This window comes from Chiloscyllium plagiosum, chromosome 37, assembly GCF_004010195.1.
Source record: "Chiloscyllium plagiosum isolate BGI_BamShark_2017 chromosome 37, ASM401019v2, whole genome shotgun sequence".
Taxonomy (NCBI): Eukaryota; Metazoa; Chordata; class Chondrichthyes; order Orectolobiformes; family Hemiscylliidae; genus Chiloscyllium; species Chiloscyllium plagiosum.
The window spans coordinates 19,888,932-19,904,638 of NC_057746.1; the positions used below are offsets into that span (position 1 = coordinate 19,888,932).

The window sequence follows — 15,707 nt, forward strand, 5'->3', positions numbered from 1 at the left end:
GCGCAGGCGCACTGGAACGATCCGTGTCGAAGACAAGTGTTCACCCATTTCCCCCATCCCCCCACCCAACCACCATTTTGGCCGTTAGTCTACCTCTTCAGTCCTACAACGTTGTCTCCCACCCCACCCTCCGTTTATCAGCGTCGAGGTTTTTCTTTTTTTAAAAAAAAAAGTGACATCGAATTTCAAAAATTTTTTTTTGTTTTTGAAAAACACAAAAAAAAATACCAGGACGGCGGTGGCGAAAACGCATGCCACGTGACGTGCGTTGCGATCCAAAGACAAAAAAAAATTAAAACCGTACCCACCCTCGGCCATCCCCGCCGACCTTAAAGCCGAAAGTCTGAAAAGGGCGGGAGGTTTTAAAAAAAAATAAAGAAGGCGAGAGTTTCCAACAAAAAAAAAGATTTTTAAAAGAATTCTTCCCCCGTGGACGGCGCTTTGCCTTTTTGTTTTGGAACGTGATGACGTCGGATGGGAGCTGGTGCAGGTTTCGCCCCCCTCCCTCCCCGGTCCGTTGGGTTTAAAAGGACGTTCTTTTGTTTTGAACGATTGGCCGTTGTTGTTTTGGAACCCGGTTGGTTTAGTTTTTAACTTGTGAGGGGGGCAGGGGTCGGCTAGAGGCGGGAAAGAAAGCAGCCAGGACTGGAGTTGACCTTTCACCTTCGTGGCCCGACAAGATGGCGGCGCTGGTGAGGTCTCAGCTCAGGACAATGGCAGTGGTCCACAGGGGTCTGTTGGTAAGACTTTGTGTGCAGCCTCCCTCAGGAGGGGCACTCTGCTTTTCCACCTGTAATTGATTGCACCTTGTGACGAACTTAATGCTGATGTTAAGTAGAGGGTGTACCTTTACCCGCCCCCAACCTGGTTTTTTTTGACCTTTTACAGACAAGTTTGACTGGAGTCAGTTTATCATCTCTCGGTCCAAGGTTGACCCTCCCAATTCCAAACACAGCAGTGGATCCCTTTTGGCATTTGTGGTGGAGCAGGTGAAGCGAGGCTCTAAGGTCTTCAAAATAGCCTTGGACTCATCAGAGTCGCCTAAACAGACAGCTTCAGTTTAATTCTTCCATGCTGACCAGATGTCCTGTATACTGTAAATCTAGTCCCATTTGTCAGCATTTGGTCCATGGCCCTCTATGGCAGAAGTGGGTACTGCAGATACTGGAGATTAGGGTGGTGCTGGAAAAGCACAGCAGGTCAGGCAGCATCTGAGATGCAGGAAAATCAATGTTTCGGGCAAAAAGAATGAAGGACTTTTGCCCCAACATCGATTTTCCTGCTCCTTTAATGCTGCTTGACCTGCTGTGCTTTTCCAACACCACTCTAATCTTGACCCATATCCCTCTAAACTCCTTCTATTCATATACCCATCCAGATGCCTTTTAAATATTGTAATTGCACCAGCCTTCACCACTTCCCCTGGCAGCTCAATCCATACACTCAATACCCTCTTTTTGAAAAGGTTGCCCTGTAGGTCACTTTATGTCTTTCCCCTCCCACTTTCAACATATGCCCTATAGTTTTGGACTCTTTCTCCCCCCCCCCCTAGGGAGAAGACCTTGACTATTTACTCTTTCCATGCCCTTCATGATATCATAAACCTCTATAAGGTCACCTCTCAGACTCTGATGCTCCAGGGAAAATAACCCCAAATTATTCTCCCTATAGTTAAAACCCTCCAACGCTGGCTTGTAAATCTTAGAATTCTGAGTCCTTTCAAGGAACTATAAACTTGCATGCCAATGTCTTTTCATTTGGCAACACTCCCCAGAATCTTATCATTAAGTGCATATTTCCTGCTCTAATTTGGCTTTCCAAAATTGATGTACTTTCTCAGAGGGACCAAAGGACCTTTTTCTGTGCTATAGATTTCTGTGACACTATAACAGTAGGGAAAGCTTTTCTTGCTCTTTGAATGTTACAACATGGACCTGAGAGAGTACAAGAGCCAAATCTGAGAGATGGCAGTTCTAAGGGTGTTGTATTTCTAGTACTATATGAACGTGCTTGAATTTGTATGGGATTTAAACCCTTTGTTGACTGGCTGAGTGCGCTACTGATAAGTGAAAGCTCCATGTAATAACTTACTGATGTTGTCTATCGAAGATATAGAACATAGAACAGTACGGCACGGCCCATGATGTTCTGCCAAGCATTTATCTTAATTTAAGATCAACCTAACCTCTCAATTCACTGCTGTCCATGTGCTTGTCTAGTAGTCGCTTAAATGTGGCAAAAGTGAGTACTGCAGTTGCTGGAAATCAGTCTAGATTAGACTGGTGCTGGAAAAGCACAGCAGGTCAGGCAGCATCCGAGCAGCAGGAAAATCAACGTTTTGGGCAAAAGCCCTTCATCAGGAATGAAGGCAGAGAGCTTTTGCCCAAAATGTCGATTTTCCTGTTCCTCGGATACTGCCTGACCTGCTGTGCTTTTACAGCACCACTCTAATCTAGTCGCTTAAATGTCCCTAGTGTCTTTGCATCTGTGGTGTAAAATTCCAAGCAGTGGAATGTGGTGAAACGGTTAAAAATTATGTCCCAATACATGTGTGAATCTAACCGGAATGGAGGTGTTGCTTAGTCCCGTGTGAATCTTCTTACACACCTCCCCGTGTGAATCTTCTTATCTGTATGTAACCAGAATGGAATGTGTTTTTTAGCCTTGCTCTGCTGTTCACATGAATGTTTATATCTGGAAAAGAGTATATCAGCTGGAAAAGTCTCCAGTTCGGTGAGTCTGCTCCGGGGTTACGTTTAACCGCCGAGCGTGGGTTGTTGGCAACCGCTCTACGAGAACTGACGGCTCCCAGTTCCGGTAACATGTAGAGTGAGTATAAGCCAGACCCGTTGTGGCGACGCTGCGGGGAATAAAATGCCCATATTCTAGCAGACTCGCCTCTTGGTCGTTTGTTCTGTGTCAGACTACTCTCCTACGAACCTGACCTTGAGAATTTTTTGTCTTTGCATCTACTACCACTGCTGGCAGTGCATTCCACACACCCACTACTCTCTGCATAAAAAACCTATCTCTGACATCTCTTTACTTTCCTCCAATCACCTTAAAATTATGACCCCTCGTGACAGCCATTTCTGCCTTGGGGAAAAGTCTCTGGCTACCTACTCCATCTATGCCTCTCCTTACTTCATACACCTCTATCAAGTCACCTCCCTTTCTTCCTTCTCTCCGGTGTGAAAACCTTCGCTCACTCAACCTCTCTATAAGACAAGCCCTCCAATCCAGGCAGCATCCAGCTAAATCTCCTCTGCACCCTCTCTAAAGCATTGACATCCTTCCTATAAGGAAGTGACCAGAACTGGACACAATATTCCAAGTGTGGTCTAACCAAGGTTTAATACACCTGTAGCAAAACCTTGTGGCTATTAAACTTAATCCTCTGTTAATGAAAGCCAAAACACCGTACGCCTTCTTAACAACCCTATCAACTTGGTGGCAACTTTGAGGAATCTATGTAAGTGCACTCTGAGGTCCTACTGTTCCTCCACACTACCAAGAATCCAGCCTTTAACCCTGCCTGTATTCAGCATTCACATTTGACCTTCCAAAATGAATCAACTTTGAGTTTAGAACGTAGAACAATACAGCATAAGACAGTCCCTTTGACCCTCTGTTGTGCCAACCTGTGAATTATTCTCAGCTCATCCCCCTACACTATCCCATCTTCATCCATGTGTTTGTCCAAGGATTGTTTAAATCTCCCTAGTTGAACTTTATCCAAGTTGAACTCCATCTGCCACTTCTCAGCCAGCTCTACATCCTTTCAATGTCTTGTTGAATCCTATCTACAACACCACTGACCTTTGTGTCATCGGCAAACTTACTAACCCATCATTCCGCTTCTTCCAAGTCACTTATAAAAAGTTCGAAAAGCAGAGGGTCAAGAACAGGTTCCCAATGGGACACCATTGGTCACCAACCTCCATGCAGAGTACTTTTCAATGACTACCATTCACTCTCTTCTTTTGGCCACCCAATTCTGAATCCAGACAGCTAAATTTCCCTGTATCCTATACCTCCTAACTTTCTGAATGAGCTTACTGTGGAGAACCTTATCCAATGCCTTCCTGAAATCCATATACATCACATCCGCTGCTCGATCTTGGTCAACATGTCTCATCACATCCTCAAAGAACTCAATAACGCTTGTGAGGCATGACCTGCCCCACACAAAGCCATGCTGACTATCTTTAATCAAACTATGTTTTTCCAGATAGCAATAAATCCTCTCAGAATCCTTTCTAGTACCTTGCTTACCACAGACGTAAGATTGACTGGTCTGTAATTCCCAGGGATTTCCCTATTCCCTTTCTTGAACAGAGTAACAACATTTGCCTCCCTCCAATCGTCTGGTACTACTCCCATGGATAGTGACCCAGCAATCTCATTCCTCGCTTCCTATGGTAACCTTGGATATACCTAGCCCTGGGGACTTAGCTATCTTGATGCTTCCCAGAATTTCCAGCACACCCACTTGTTTAATATCAATCTGTTCAAGCCTATTAACTTGGTCCACAGTGTTCTCATTATCAACAAGGTCCCTCTTTCTCGTGATTTCTTTCTATCATCCAGACAAATTGATTGTGGGCACATTTCAGAACATGGCTTCTTTCAGAACTTGTATTATCACAAATTGCTGAGTATGAGTTCATGGTGTTGGGAGAGGACCACAGAAACAGCAGAAAACTATTCAACCCCTCAAACCTGTTCCGCTGTTTAGTGAGATTTTGATTGAAGTTTATTATTATTGGAGAGAAAAAGCAGGAGATTGACGTGAGGTGATGATGCTTGTTTGAAGAGTCAGTGCAGACTGTAAGCCAGTCGGCCAAATGGCCAGTTCCTGTACTGTAACTGTTGTGTATCCAAACTGTACCTGTTCACTTTGGTTTTAGGTCCCCTCATCCCTTTGGATTTACAAAATGATGTATTGAAGCTAGATTTAGAATTATTACTCGAGTTGGCATCTACTCCTTGATGTGGATGAGAGTTCCTGAATAACCTGGCTCTGATAAAGATTATGCTGTCGTATCCTAAACTCTGCAGCAGCCAGACAGTGAAAAAAGCATCTACCCTTAAAGTTCACTCGAATCACCTCTGAAAAGTTGTATTTTGCTCAAGTCTGATTTATGCAATCTCATAATTGTGTGGCTACTCGTTAACTTTTGGAGCTCTGTTAAAATTCCAGTGAGTCAAAGATTTGTGTATCCATTATGCTGTGCCCAGAACTGTGCATAGTATCCCAGATAGTTGTCAAATCCAGCGTTGTATAGCTGTTACAAAAGTTTCTGAGTTTGTATTCCAGCTCTTTAGGAAGAAATTTTTTTCCATTTCGTCTTTTTTTTTCCTCTGACTACTACATTTTACTGGTCCCATAGATTACTAAATTGGGGCAGACGTCACACGACACCAGCTTATAGTCCAGCAGGTTTATTTGAAGTCACAAGCTTTCAGAGCACCTTTGTGAGGTGAGGCACTTCACCTGACAAAGAGGCACTGGTAAAAGCTTGTGATTTCAAATAAACCTGTTGGACTATGACCTGTAGGTGTGTGATTTCAGACTTTATCCACCCTTGTCCAACACCGGCACCTCCACATGATTACTAAATCTGAGGGAGCAGGGGCTATGGGAAAGAGTAGCCATAGAATCCAGGGCTGGAGGAAGTGGGTGATTGGAACATGAATCTGGCAAGGATGTCAGAGTCTGCGTGTAAAGGGAGTCAGCAGATCACAGGAGGGGTGTTGAGAAGGTAGTTGGTTGGATGTAGAGTTATTGTTTTAAATCTGTCTAGCTTTTTTTCTAGTAATAATTGAGGTAGGTAAGTTGAAATCATTGGAGAGTCACTGGCAAAGTCCGCATTGTTGCCCATCTGTTTTAAATGGATGATCTCTTGTATTGAAGCACTGGTCTCTCTGTCCAGATGCTTCCACAAGAGGAAATAGCTGTTGCATGTACACCTTGCTAAGACTTTCAGGACCCTGTCATATTTAATCTCTTAATTTTCTGAAGTCCAGTGAATACAAGTGGAGCCTTATCCAGCTTTTCCTCATTATCTATTCCAGAGTAGTTCCATATGCAAAATGGCTGGATTTTGAAATTGCTAACTCTGTCTCTGTGTGCACAAATATGAGAGAAGATTAACTTGGTTCGTTGAGCATAGGTCAACAAATCACAGTGCAACTGAATGAGGAGATTCCCTGGACTTTCACCCCACCAGTTACACAATCATCTGGGGAATTTTTAGGCAATTTGAGGGATGAGGAAACTATGGGGAAATTTCTAAACTAATTAAAACAGGTTCAGCAAATCACAATGACAATAAGGGAGATTCCCAACTTCTCTTTTTATTTCTCCTGACAACTAGAAACAAATAACACACTGACTTCTCTGTTTCAGCAAGTTGTTGTTAGCTGGTAATTCATTACTGGTATTATTGATGCAGAGAACAGCCAGGGCAATGTGCTGATGTCTCTCTCTGTCAAGATCCCTACACTTTTTAAGTTAAATACTCTGCCCAAAAACACGCACGCTCGCTCTCTCGCTCTCTCTCTAGCGCCTTCCAACATATTCAGTGTTTCAGTGAAATTGTCCTGAAGTACACCCATCTCTCTCCTGCCAGACCTATCTATTATAATACATAAAGGCTGCTAAACTGTGTGGGATTATTCTAGTGACCTTCCTTTGTATCACGAGGGTCAAAAACTGGACAATCCGGTCCAGATATGGCATTTGGAAGATACCATGTTTTTTTTTAAATTTTGGACTATAAAACTGAATGGAAGGTGGCATTGCTATATAGTAAAATACCAGGAGAGTTTTGCAACTTGGGAAAAATCAAGTGATGCACATTTTCTAGCTGTGCGATTATTTGGTCAGAGTAGTTCTTGAGTTGAGAAAACAGCCTGACAACCTCCCTTCATTTGGTCCAGCTGTAGTTTGTTACAGATCTGCAAATGTAGAATAGCAAAGACATCTGGAATAAGCAAACAGAAAGCATCTCGATCTCTTCGTTATGTGTATTTAGGTGTTTAAGTTGTTTAGTAGTAGTAGTTAAGCAATTATTTATTCTTCTCTGCCATTTGTTAAAGTTAACTCCACCTACTGTAAATAAAATTTATTTTCTGTAATGACAAAAGCTGATGTGAATTGTTAACGTTTAGAATAGTAGTCAGGTGAATTGATTGTCTTGGTGGTTTAACTGGGTAATACATTTTGTGGTTACTTATCGCATGTGTCATTCATGGCACAAGTGTCAGGCAATGACCATCTCCAACAGGAGAGAATGTTACTTTCTGACATTGACATTCACTGCTATTACTAGCACTAAACCCCCTCTTCTCTCTCTGTTGGTCCCTCCACCACATACATTTCCCAGCACTGTCAATGTTTTGGGGATTACCATAGAAACTAAACTGGGTAGCATGTCAACAGTGTAACTACAAGAGGAACTCAGAGGCTGGCAATCCTGCAATGAGAAACTCACCGCCTGACCACCATCTATAAAGCTCAAGTCAGGACTGTATTAGAATACACTAGGCTGGATGAATGCAGCTCCAACAAACTCAAGAAACCTGACACTATCCAAGCCAAAGCACCCACTTGATCAACCCATTTACCACCTCAAATGTTCACTCCTTTCACTTCCCATCATCTACGAAATGCAGTAAAGCAACTCTTTTCGACAGCATCTTCCAAACTGACTCAGTAACTAGAAAGACGGGCAGCAGATATTTGGGAACATCATCACCTGCAAGTTCCTTTCCAGGTTACAGTACATTCCTTGGAACTATAATCGCATTTCCTTCATGGTGACTGAATCAAAACCCTAGAATTCCCTTGCTAATAGCATTGTGAGCGTACCTACACATGGGCAGCAGCGGTTTGTGAAGATACACCTCCATCAAGAGAAAATAGGGATGAGCAATCAACACTACTACTCAGAAATGAATATTTTAAACGGGGTCACATACTCCTGCAGGTCTTGTGTAATCTCAAATTTGTATACATCACCAACAGTATGTTCATCTCTCTACTCAGTGTAGATTGTGAAGAGCCTGAGGAGTCCTTTTTCTGAATTGTGTGAGCCACCACTAAAAACTGGTTTCCACATGTTCAATGACAAGCCTCAGTCAGTTGGGATGCAACTGATTACCCTCTTAATGCAGGATCTGGCCTCCTGTCCCAGAGCTCAGCTCTCTTTATAAAATGGCTCATGTACAAGAAGAGGGGGATGGGAACCTTAATTGTAGCTGCACTGTCCAGGAGGTTGAGATTAGTGAGGTCAGAAATGAGGTTTCAAGGTTGCAAGAGTTCACCGGCAATCAAGAAGGTGATATGAAGTGTGTTGACTTCAATGTCAGGAGCATCCTGAATAAGGTGGGTAAACTGGGACTTCGATATAGTGGTCATTTTGGAGACATGGATAAAGCAGGTACAGGAATGGTTGTTGTGGGTTCCGGTATTTAGCTGATTCAGTAAGAACAGAGAAGATGGTAATAGAGGGGAACGCGTGGCATTGTTTGTTCAGGACAATATTATGGTAGCAGAAAGGATGATTGAGGACTCGTCTACTGAGGTAGTATGGGCTGAGGTTAGAAACAGGAAAGGAAAGGTCACCCTGTTGGGACTTTTCTATAGGTCTCCGAAGCGTTCCAGAGATGTAGAGGAAAGGATAGTAAAGATAATTCTGGATAGGAGCAAGAGTAACAGGGTTGTTGTTATGGGGGACTTTAACTTTCCAAATATTGACAAGTATACTATAGTTCGAGTATTTTAGATGTTTTTGTTCAATGTGTGCAGGATGATTTCCTGACACAGTATGTAGACAAGCCAACAAGGGATAAGGCCACATTGGATTTGGTACTGGGTAATGAACCTGGCCAGGTGTTAGAATTGGAGGTAGGTGAGCACTTTGGTGATAGTGACCACAATTTGGTTATGTTTACTTTATCGATGGAAAGGGGTAAGTATATAAAGCAGGGCAAGAGTTATTGCTGGGGAAAAGGCAATTATGATGCGATTAGGATGGGGAAGGAAACTGCAGGGAATGGGTACAGTTGAAATGTGGAGCTTATTCAAAGAACAGCTACTGCGAGTCCTTGATAAGTATGTACCTGTCAGGCAGGGAGGAAGCGGTCGAGCAAGCGATTCGTGGTTTACTAAAAAAAAGTTGAATCTCTTGTCAAGAGGAAGAAGGTGGTTTATGTTAGGAAGATATGTGAGGGTTCAGTTAGGGTGTTTGAGAGTTACAAGTTAGCCAGGAAAGTCCTAAAGAGAGAACTAAGAAGAGCCAGGAGGGGATATGAGAAGTCATTGGCAAATATGATCAAGGAAACCCTAAAGGATGCTATAGGAATATCATGAATAAAAGAATGACTAGAGAAAGATTAGGGCCAATCAAGGATAGTAGTCGGAAGTTGTGCGTGGAGTCCAAGGAGATAGGGGATGTGCTAAATGAATATTTTTTGTCAGTATTCACACTGGAAATGTGATAATGTTGTCGAGGAGAATACTGCGATACAGGCTGCGAGACTAGATGGGATTAAGGTTCACAAGAAGGAGGTGTTAGCAATTCTGGAAAGTATGAAAATAGATAATTCCCCTGGGCCAGATGGGATTTATCCTAGGATTCTCTGGGAAGCCAGGGATGAGATTGCAGAGCCTTTGGCTTTGATCTTCATGTAGTCATTGTCTACAGGAATAGTGCCAGAAGACTGGAGGATAGCAAATGTCCCCTTGTTCAAGAAGGGGAGTAGACACAATCCTGGTATTTATAAAACAGTGAGCCTTACTTCGGTTGTTGGTAAAGGTTATAAGAGATAGGCTTTATAATCCTCTAGAGAGGAATAAGTTGATTAGGGATAGTCAACATGGTTTCGTAAAAGATAGGTCATTCCTCACTAACCTTTATTGAGTTCTTTGAGAAGGTGACCAAATAGGTGGATGAGGATAAAGCGGTTGATGTGGTGAGTATATGGATTTCAGTAAGGCATTTGATAAGGTTCCCCATGGTAGGCTATTGCATGGGATTGAGGGTGATTTAGCGGTTTGGATCAGAAGTTGGCTAGCTGAAACAAGACAGAGGGTGGTGGTTGATAGGAAATGTTGATCCTGGAGTTTAGTTACTAGTGGTGTACTGCAAAGATCTGTTTTGGTGCCAGTGCTGTTTGTCATTTTTATAAATGACATGGATGAGGGCACAGAAGGATGGGTTAGTAAATTTGTGGATGACACTAAGGTTGGTGGAATTGTGGATAGTGCCGAAGGATGTTGTAGGTTACAGAGAGACGTAGATAAGCTGCAGACCTGGGCTGAGAGGTGGCAAATGATACATAGATCCTTTAAAGTTGCCACTCAGGTTGATGGGGGTGGGGTTAAGAAGGCAAACGGTGTTTTAGCTTTTATTGGTAGAGGAGGGTTTGGTCTGCTTCTGACTACATTTGGCATTAAGGAATGGGAGGAGGCCATTCAGCCCCATGGCCTGCTACACCATTCAATAAAACAATGGTGGATCTGACTGTGACCTCAACTCCACTTTCCTGCCTGCTCCCCGTTACCCCTGACTCCCTCATGGAGTCATAGAGCACGGAAATAGTCCCTTCGGTCCAACTCCGACCGAGTTTCCCAACCCAATCTAGTCCCACCTGCCAGCACCCGGCCCATATCCCTCCAAACCCTTCCTATTCATATACCCATCCAAATGCCTCTTAAATGTTGCAATTGCACCAGCCTCCACCACATCCTCTGGCAACTCATTCCATACACGTACCACCCTCTGCGTGAAAAAGTTGCCCCTTAGGTCTCTTTTATATCATTCCCCTCTCACCCTAAACCTATGCCCTCTAGTTCTGGATTCCCCGACCCCAGGGAAAAGACTTTGTCTATTTACCCTATCCATGCCCGTCATAATTTACCCCTCAGCCTCCGACACTCGAGGGAAAACAGCTACCAGCCTCTCCTTATAACTCAGGCCCTCCAGTCTTGGTGACATCCTGGCTAATTTTTTTTCTGCACCTTCCCCAATTTAATAATACCCTTCCTACGGCAGGGCGAGCCCTCCCATATCGATCCAAAATCTGTCCCACTCAACTTCGGATATATACGGTGACCCAGCCCCCACCGCTGTCTGTGGAAGAGAATTCCCAGCATCCGTCAACCTCCGAGAAAAGCCACCCTCCTCATCTCTGTCTTCGAAGGAACACTTTAAACTGTACCCCAGAGGAGTCGTCTCCCCTAGGCATGGGGAAAGAAAATCCTCTCAATGCCTCCCCTATCAGGTCCCTGCAGAATATCTTCCGCCTTTTATCAAGACCACCCGCTCACGTTCTTCCCCACTCCAGTGAGCGGAGACCCAACCTCAGGGAACTTTCCTCACGGGTCCTTTACAGAATCAGTCTCGCGAAGTTGCTGTGAAATGCCTCCAGTGCGGTCCAATTCTCCTCAAGTGGCAAGACTGTGCACAGCACTCTGGAAGTGGTCACGTCAATGCCCTGTACAAGCTGCCGTTAAAAGAATCCTTACTTTTATACTGTGCCCCATCTCCCAACAAAGTCCGAAATTGAATTCGCCATCCCTAATTGCCTGGTGTAACAGCAGTATGAACCTTCCATGGTTCACGTGTAGCAGGGTTTCCAGACCCCTTCATACCACAGCGTACCGCAGCCTCTCTGCACTTAAATAGAACCGGAAACGTTAAGCAGCTCAATGGGAAGTGTTTGAAACCACGAGCGATAGGAGTGAATAATTACCAGCCTCAGGAGTAACGGAGGGGGGAGGGCAGGAACACAGCTTTAAGGTTATTGGTAAAAGGAGCTGAAAATGTGTTGCTGGAAAAGCGCAGCAGGTCAGGCAGCATCCAGGGAGCAGGAGAATCGACGTTTCGGGCATTCCTGAAGAAGGGCTTATGCCCGAAACGTCGATTCTCCTGCTCCTTGGATGCTGCCTGACCTGCTGCGCTTTTCCAGCAACACATTTTCAGCTCTGATCTCCAGCATCTGCAGACCTCACTTTCTCCTATTGGTAAAAGGAGCAGAGGCAATATGAGGGAAAGGGTGACTTATCGTAGAGATTTGTTGCTATCTGGAAAGCGTTGCCAGCAGGTGTAATAAAAGCAGACGGGGTGAATACCTGAAGGGGCAGGGAATTACAGGGGTGGGGAGTGTTCCAGGCCATTCCAGGGGCGTGAGTCGGCAATCGGGAAGAGCTTGCTCATGCACAGAGGGTGGATGGGAATCTGAAAGTCCTTCTGTAGTGACTGTAGCGGGGTCAGAGGGGTGGACCTCATAGAATATGAGTTCCCTGACTGGGGCTGTTAACCTGGTCCAATCAGGGAGCCCTGGCTGACGCTTATAACCAGGAGGGTCAGAGGTTCTACTCGCTCTGAGGGCTGGCTCTAAGGGAGCTGGAGCAGCATCAAGGACTCTCCGTGTGTAAGTAAAAGTCGACTTGGTGGCGGGACTCCGGCCTTGGTGGAACTGCCGCCCTGGAAAAGGCCTACGGAGGTTGGGTGGGGTGGATTAATCGCAAAGCCTTGGAACTGAGATCCCAAGATTTTCTTTTTTGGTTCTGTTCGGCAAAGGATGGTGAGGGTTGGGTGATGATTGATCGATTTATTGTCGTGCTTACTGAAGTACAGCGAAAAGCTTTGTTTGCGAGCTGTACAGATCATTGCGAACATGGATCTAACATCACACAGGGCGGAGAAGAGAGATCAACGCTAGCGAGGTCAGCGTTATTTGAGGCTAGGGAGTCCAGTCATCCGTCTAATAACGGCGGGGAAGAAGCTGTTCCTGAACCTGTTGGTGCGTGTGTTCGGGCGTCTGTATCTCCTGCCTGACGGAAGAGGTTGTAGGAGAGGATTACCGGGGCGCGATGGGGCTTCGATGATGTTGGCAGCCTTTCCGCGGTAGAAGGAGCAGATGAGGCAGAGATCAGATAGGTTGGTGCCTGAGAGACAGGAAGAGGGCGGTCTCTGGAGGGGTGATTGAGGGAGTGGGCTCAGAGGGGTCCTGATGTGCCAGGGGCCTGTGAGCCGTGTTACACAAGGGAAGGAGGCTTTTGGTCTGTGCCGTGTGAGGTGATATCAGAGAGGGACACGTTAGATTAGATTCCCTACGGTGTGGGAACAGACCCTTCGGCCTAACAAGTCCACACTGACCCTCCGAAGAGTAACCCACCCAGTCCCATTTCCCTCTGACTAATTGACCTAGCACTATGGGGCAATTTAGCACGGCCAATCCACCCTGGGGGAGGAAACCGCAGCACCCGGAGGAAACCCACGCAGACACGGGGAGAATGTGCAAACTCCACACAGAGAGTCGCCCGAGGCTGGAATCGAACCTTGTGCTGTGAGGCAGCAGGGCTAACCACTGAGCCACCATTAGGCAAGCAAACACACAGATTAGGAGCACAGAAAGTAAAGTAGGAGGAGGCCATTTGGCCCTCCAGCCTGCTCCGCCATGGCTAATCGCCATATCGCTCCCTCTAAAATCTGAAACAAATGATCCATTTTGTTCTCGAACACATCCAGTGGCCTGGCCTCCCTTGTGTGGTAGGGGGTTTCCACAGGGTTAGGCCATTGGAGCCTGTCGCTCCCGTTCAACAAGATGGCGGCTGGTCTGATTACTCCACATCCTCGCCTACCTCTGATAATCTTTCACCGCCTTGCTTACCAGGAATCCATCTAACCACCCCCCCCCCCCCAACCCCCACCGCCTTAAACAAATTCGGACTTTGGTGAAGAAGAGATTTCCAAGGACTCACTGACCCCCCTAGGTGAGAGAAAAGAGTCTTCTCCTCATCTTCCTCCCCCTCATCTCCGTCTCGAGTGGGAAACCCCATTACTTTGTGACAGTGACCCCTGGCTCTAGATTTTCCACGTCCGCTCCATCAAGAACCCCCCCCCCGCCTCAGAATCTGGTCAGACCCCCACTTTGAGCGCCGTGGGCGGATCTGGGCTCCACACCTGAGGATGGGTGCGCGGACCCCTTTTGCAGGGAGTACGACGTAGGCTTACAAAGAACGGTGTGTGGACTTCAGAGGTTAGGTCACGGGGAGAGATGGTACAAATGAGGCCTGTTTTTCCTTGGAATTTAGAAGATTAGCGGGTGATCCCATCCCTGACGTCGTCAGGGAAAATATAAGCTGTTTTCGCAGGTTAGGGATTCTAGAACGAGGGAGGGCTGAGTCTGACAATTAGGGCCAGACTGTTCAGGAGAAGATGTGAGGGAGCACTTCAACTCACAACGGCCGGGGGGAGTTCTGGGGAACCCTCTTCCACAAACGGCAGTGGATGCTGGACCAGTTGTTCACCTCAGATCTGAGAGAGAGAGAGAGAGATACCTCCGTGTTAGGCGAAGGCCTGAAGGGGTGTGGGCCAAAGGCAGGTGTGGAGAGTGAGGCCACAGGGTCAGCCTGGTCTCTCACTGAATGGCGGAGCAGGCTCGATGTCGAATGGCGTCGAGGGGCTGAACGGCCTCCTCCTGTCCCTACGTTTCAATTGAACTCCGGCAGACAAGCCCGGCCTCTCCCCACGAAACAGTCCCACCCATTAATCTACGGGCCCTGGGGTTGCTTCCGAAATGTGCAGATCCTTTCCAAGAGAAGGTGATCAATACCGTTCGTGTGATTTGGAGGGGCCGGTGTTGGAGTGGGGTGGACGGAGTTACAAATCACACCACCCCAGGTTACAGTCCGACAGGTTTATTTGGAAGCACTAGCTTTCGGAGCGACGCTCCTTCATCTGACAACCACCTGACGAAGGAGCAGTGCTCCGAAAGCTAGTGCTTCCAAATAAACCTATTGGACTGTAACCTGGGGTGGTGTGATTTGTAACTTAATTCCATACACAGTAGTTTGGATTGCCAGTGGGCCGCAGAACAGATTCATAGCAGCCCCCTCCTTCTCCTGTTCAGTCCCTCCCTCGATAAATGAGGACACTCTGTTCACTTTCCTAACGAATCCCTCTGGAAGGGGGATGGGGTGTCGTTGATAGAAAGTGCGTGTCAGTCTCGTGCCAAAGTCTGATCATCAAGACGGGCACTTGCTGTTCCGCAGATCGATTCCGGACCAGTGGTGCTGGAAGAGCACAGCAACTCAGGCAGCATCCGAGGACAGGCAAAATCGACGTTTCGGGCAAAAGCCCTTCATCAGGAATAGATGAAGGGCTTTTGCCCGAAACGTCGATTTTGCCTGTCCTCGGATGCTGCCTGAGTTGCTGTGCTCTTCCAGCACCACTGGTCCGGAATCTGGTTTCCAGCATCTGCAGTCATTGTTTTTACCCTGTTCAGCAGATTGATGTCCAGTTAGGCAGCAGAAGTCTGCCAGGGACTTGCCAGGTGAGGGCCGGCCTGGGGGGCTTTCACTGCAATTTCAACGGTTAGCACGAACAACTCTCTCCACCTTTCCCCCTCTCGATCCTTTCCCCCGTCCAGAAGCTAATCCCACAACGAGAAAGAACTCCTGCCTCTTTTACTAATTCAACCCAACTAAAAACAAAAACCTGGCCCCCTCGGGGCTTTTACTGGAACCCAAATGGTGTGGTCTGGGGTGGGGGTTGGGGAGGGGGTGGAATAATACATCCCGGCCCCCGGGGCGCTGACCCATCACAAAACGCTTCAAGGGGTGAAGCAGGGAATGTTGTCTTTCTGAGGACAGCACTTATGGACATAACTGCGAGAGAGAGAGACAGAGA

General features: G+C 46.3%; 1 protein-coding gene across 1 annotated transcript in view; it reads left to right on the forward strand.

The window, feature by feature from the left end:
- The first annotated feature begins 189 nt into the window (after window positions 1-189).
- Window positions 190-15,707, forward strand: part of mrps18b (mitochondrial ribosomal protein S18B) — a 34,326-nt gene continuing 18,808 nt past the window's right edge. Inside the window, exon 1 of the mRNA XM_043678034.1 lies at window positions 190-740. Coding sequence (XP_043533969.1) covers window positions 681-740 — 60 coding nt within the window. The 5' untranslated portion in view covers window positions 190-680. The remainder of the gene's footprint in view (window positions 741-15,707) is intronic.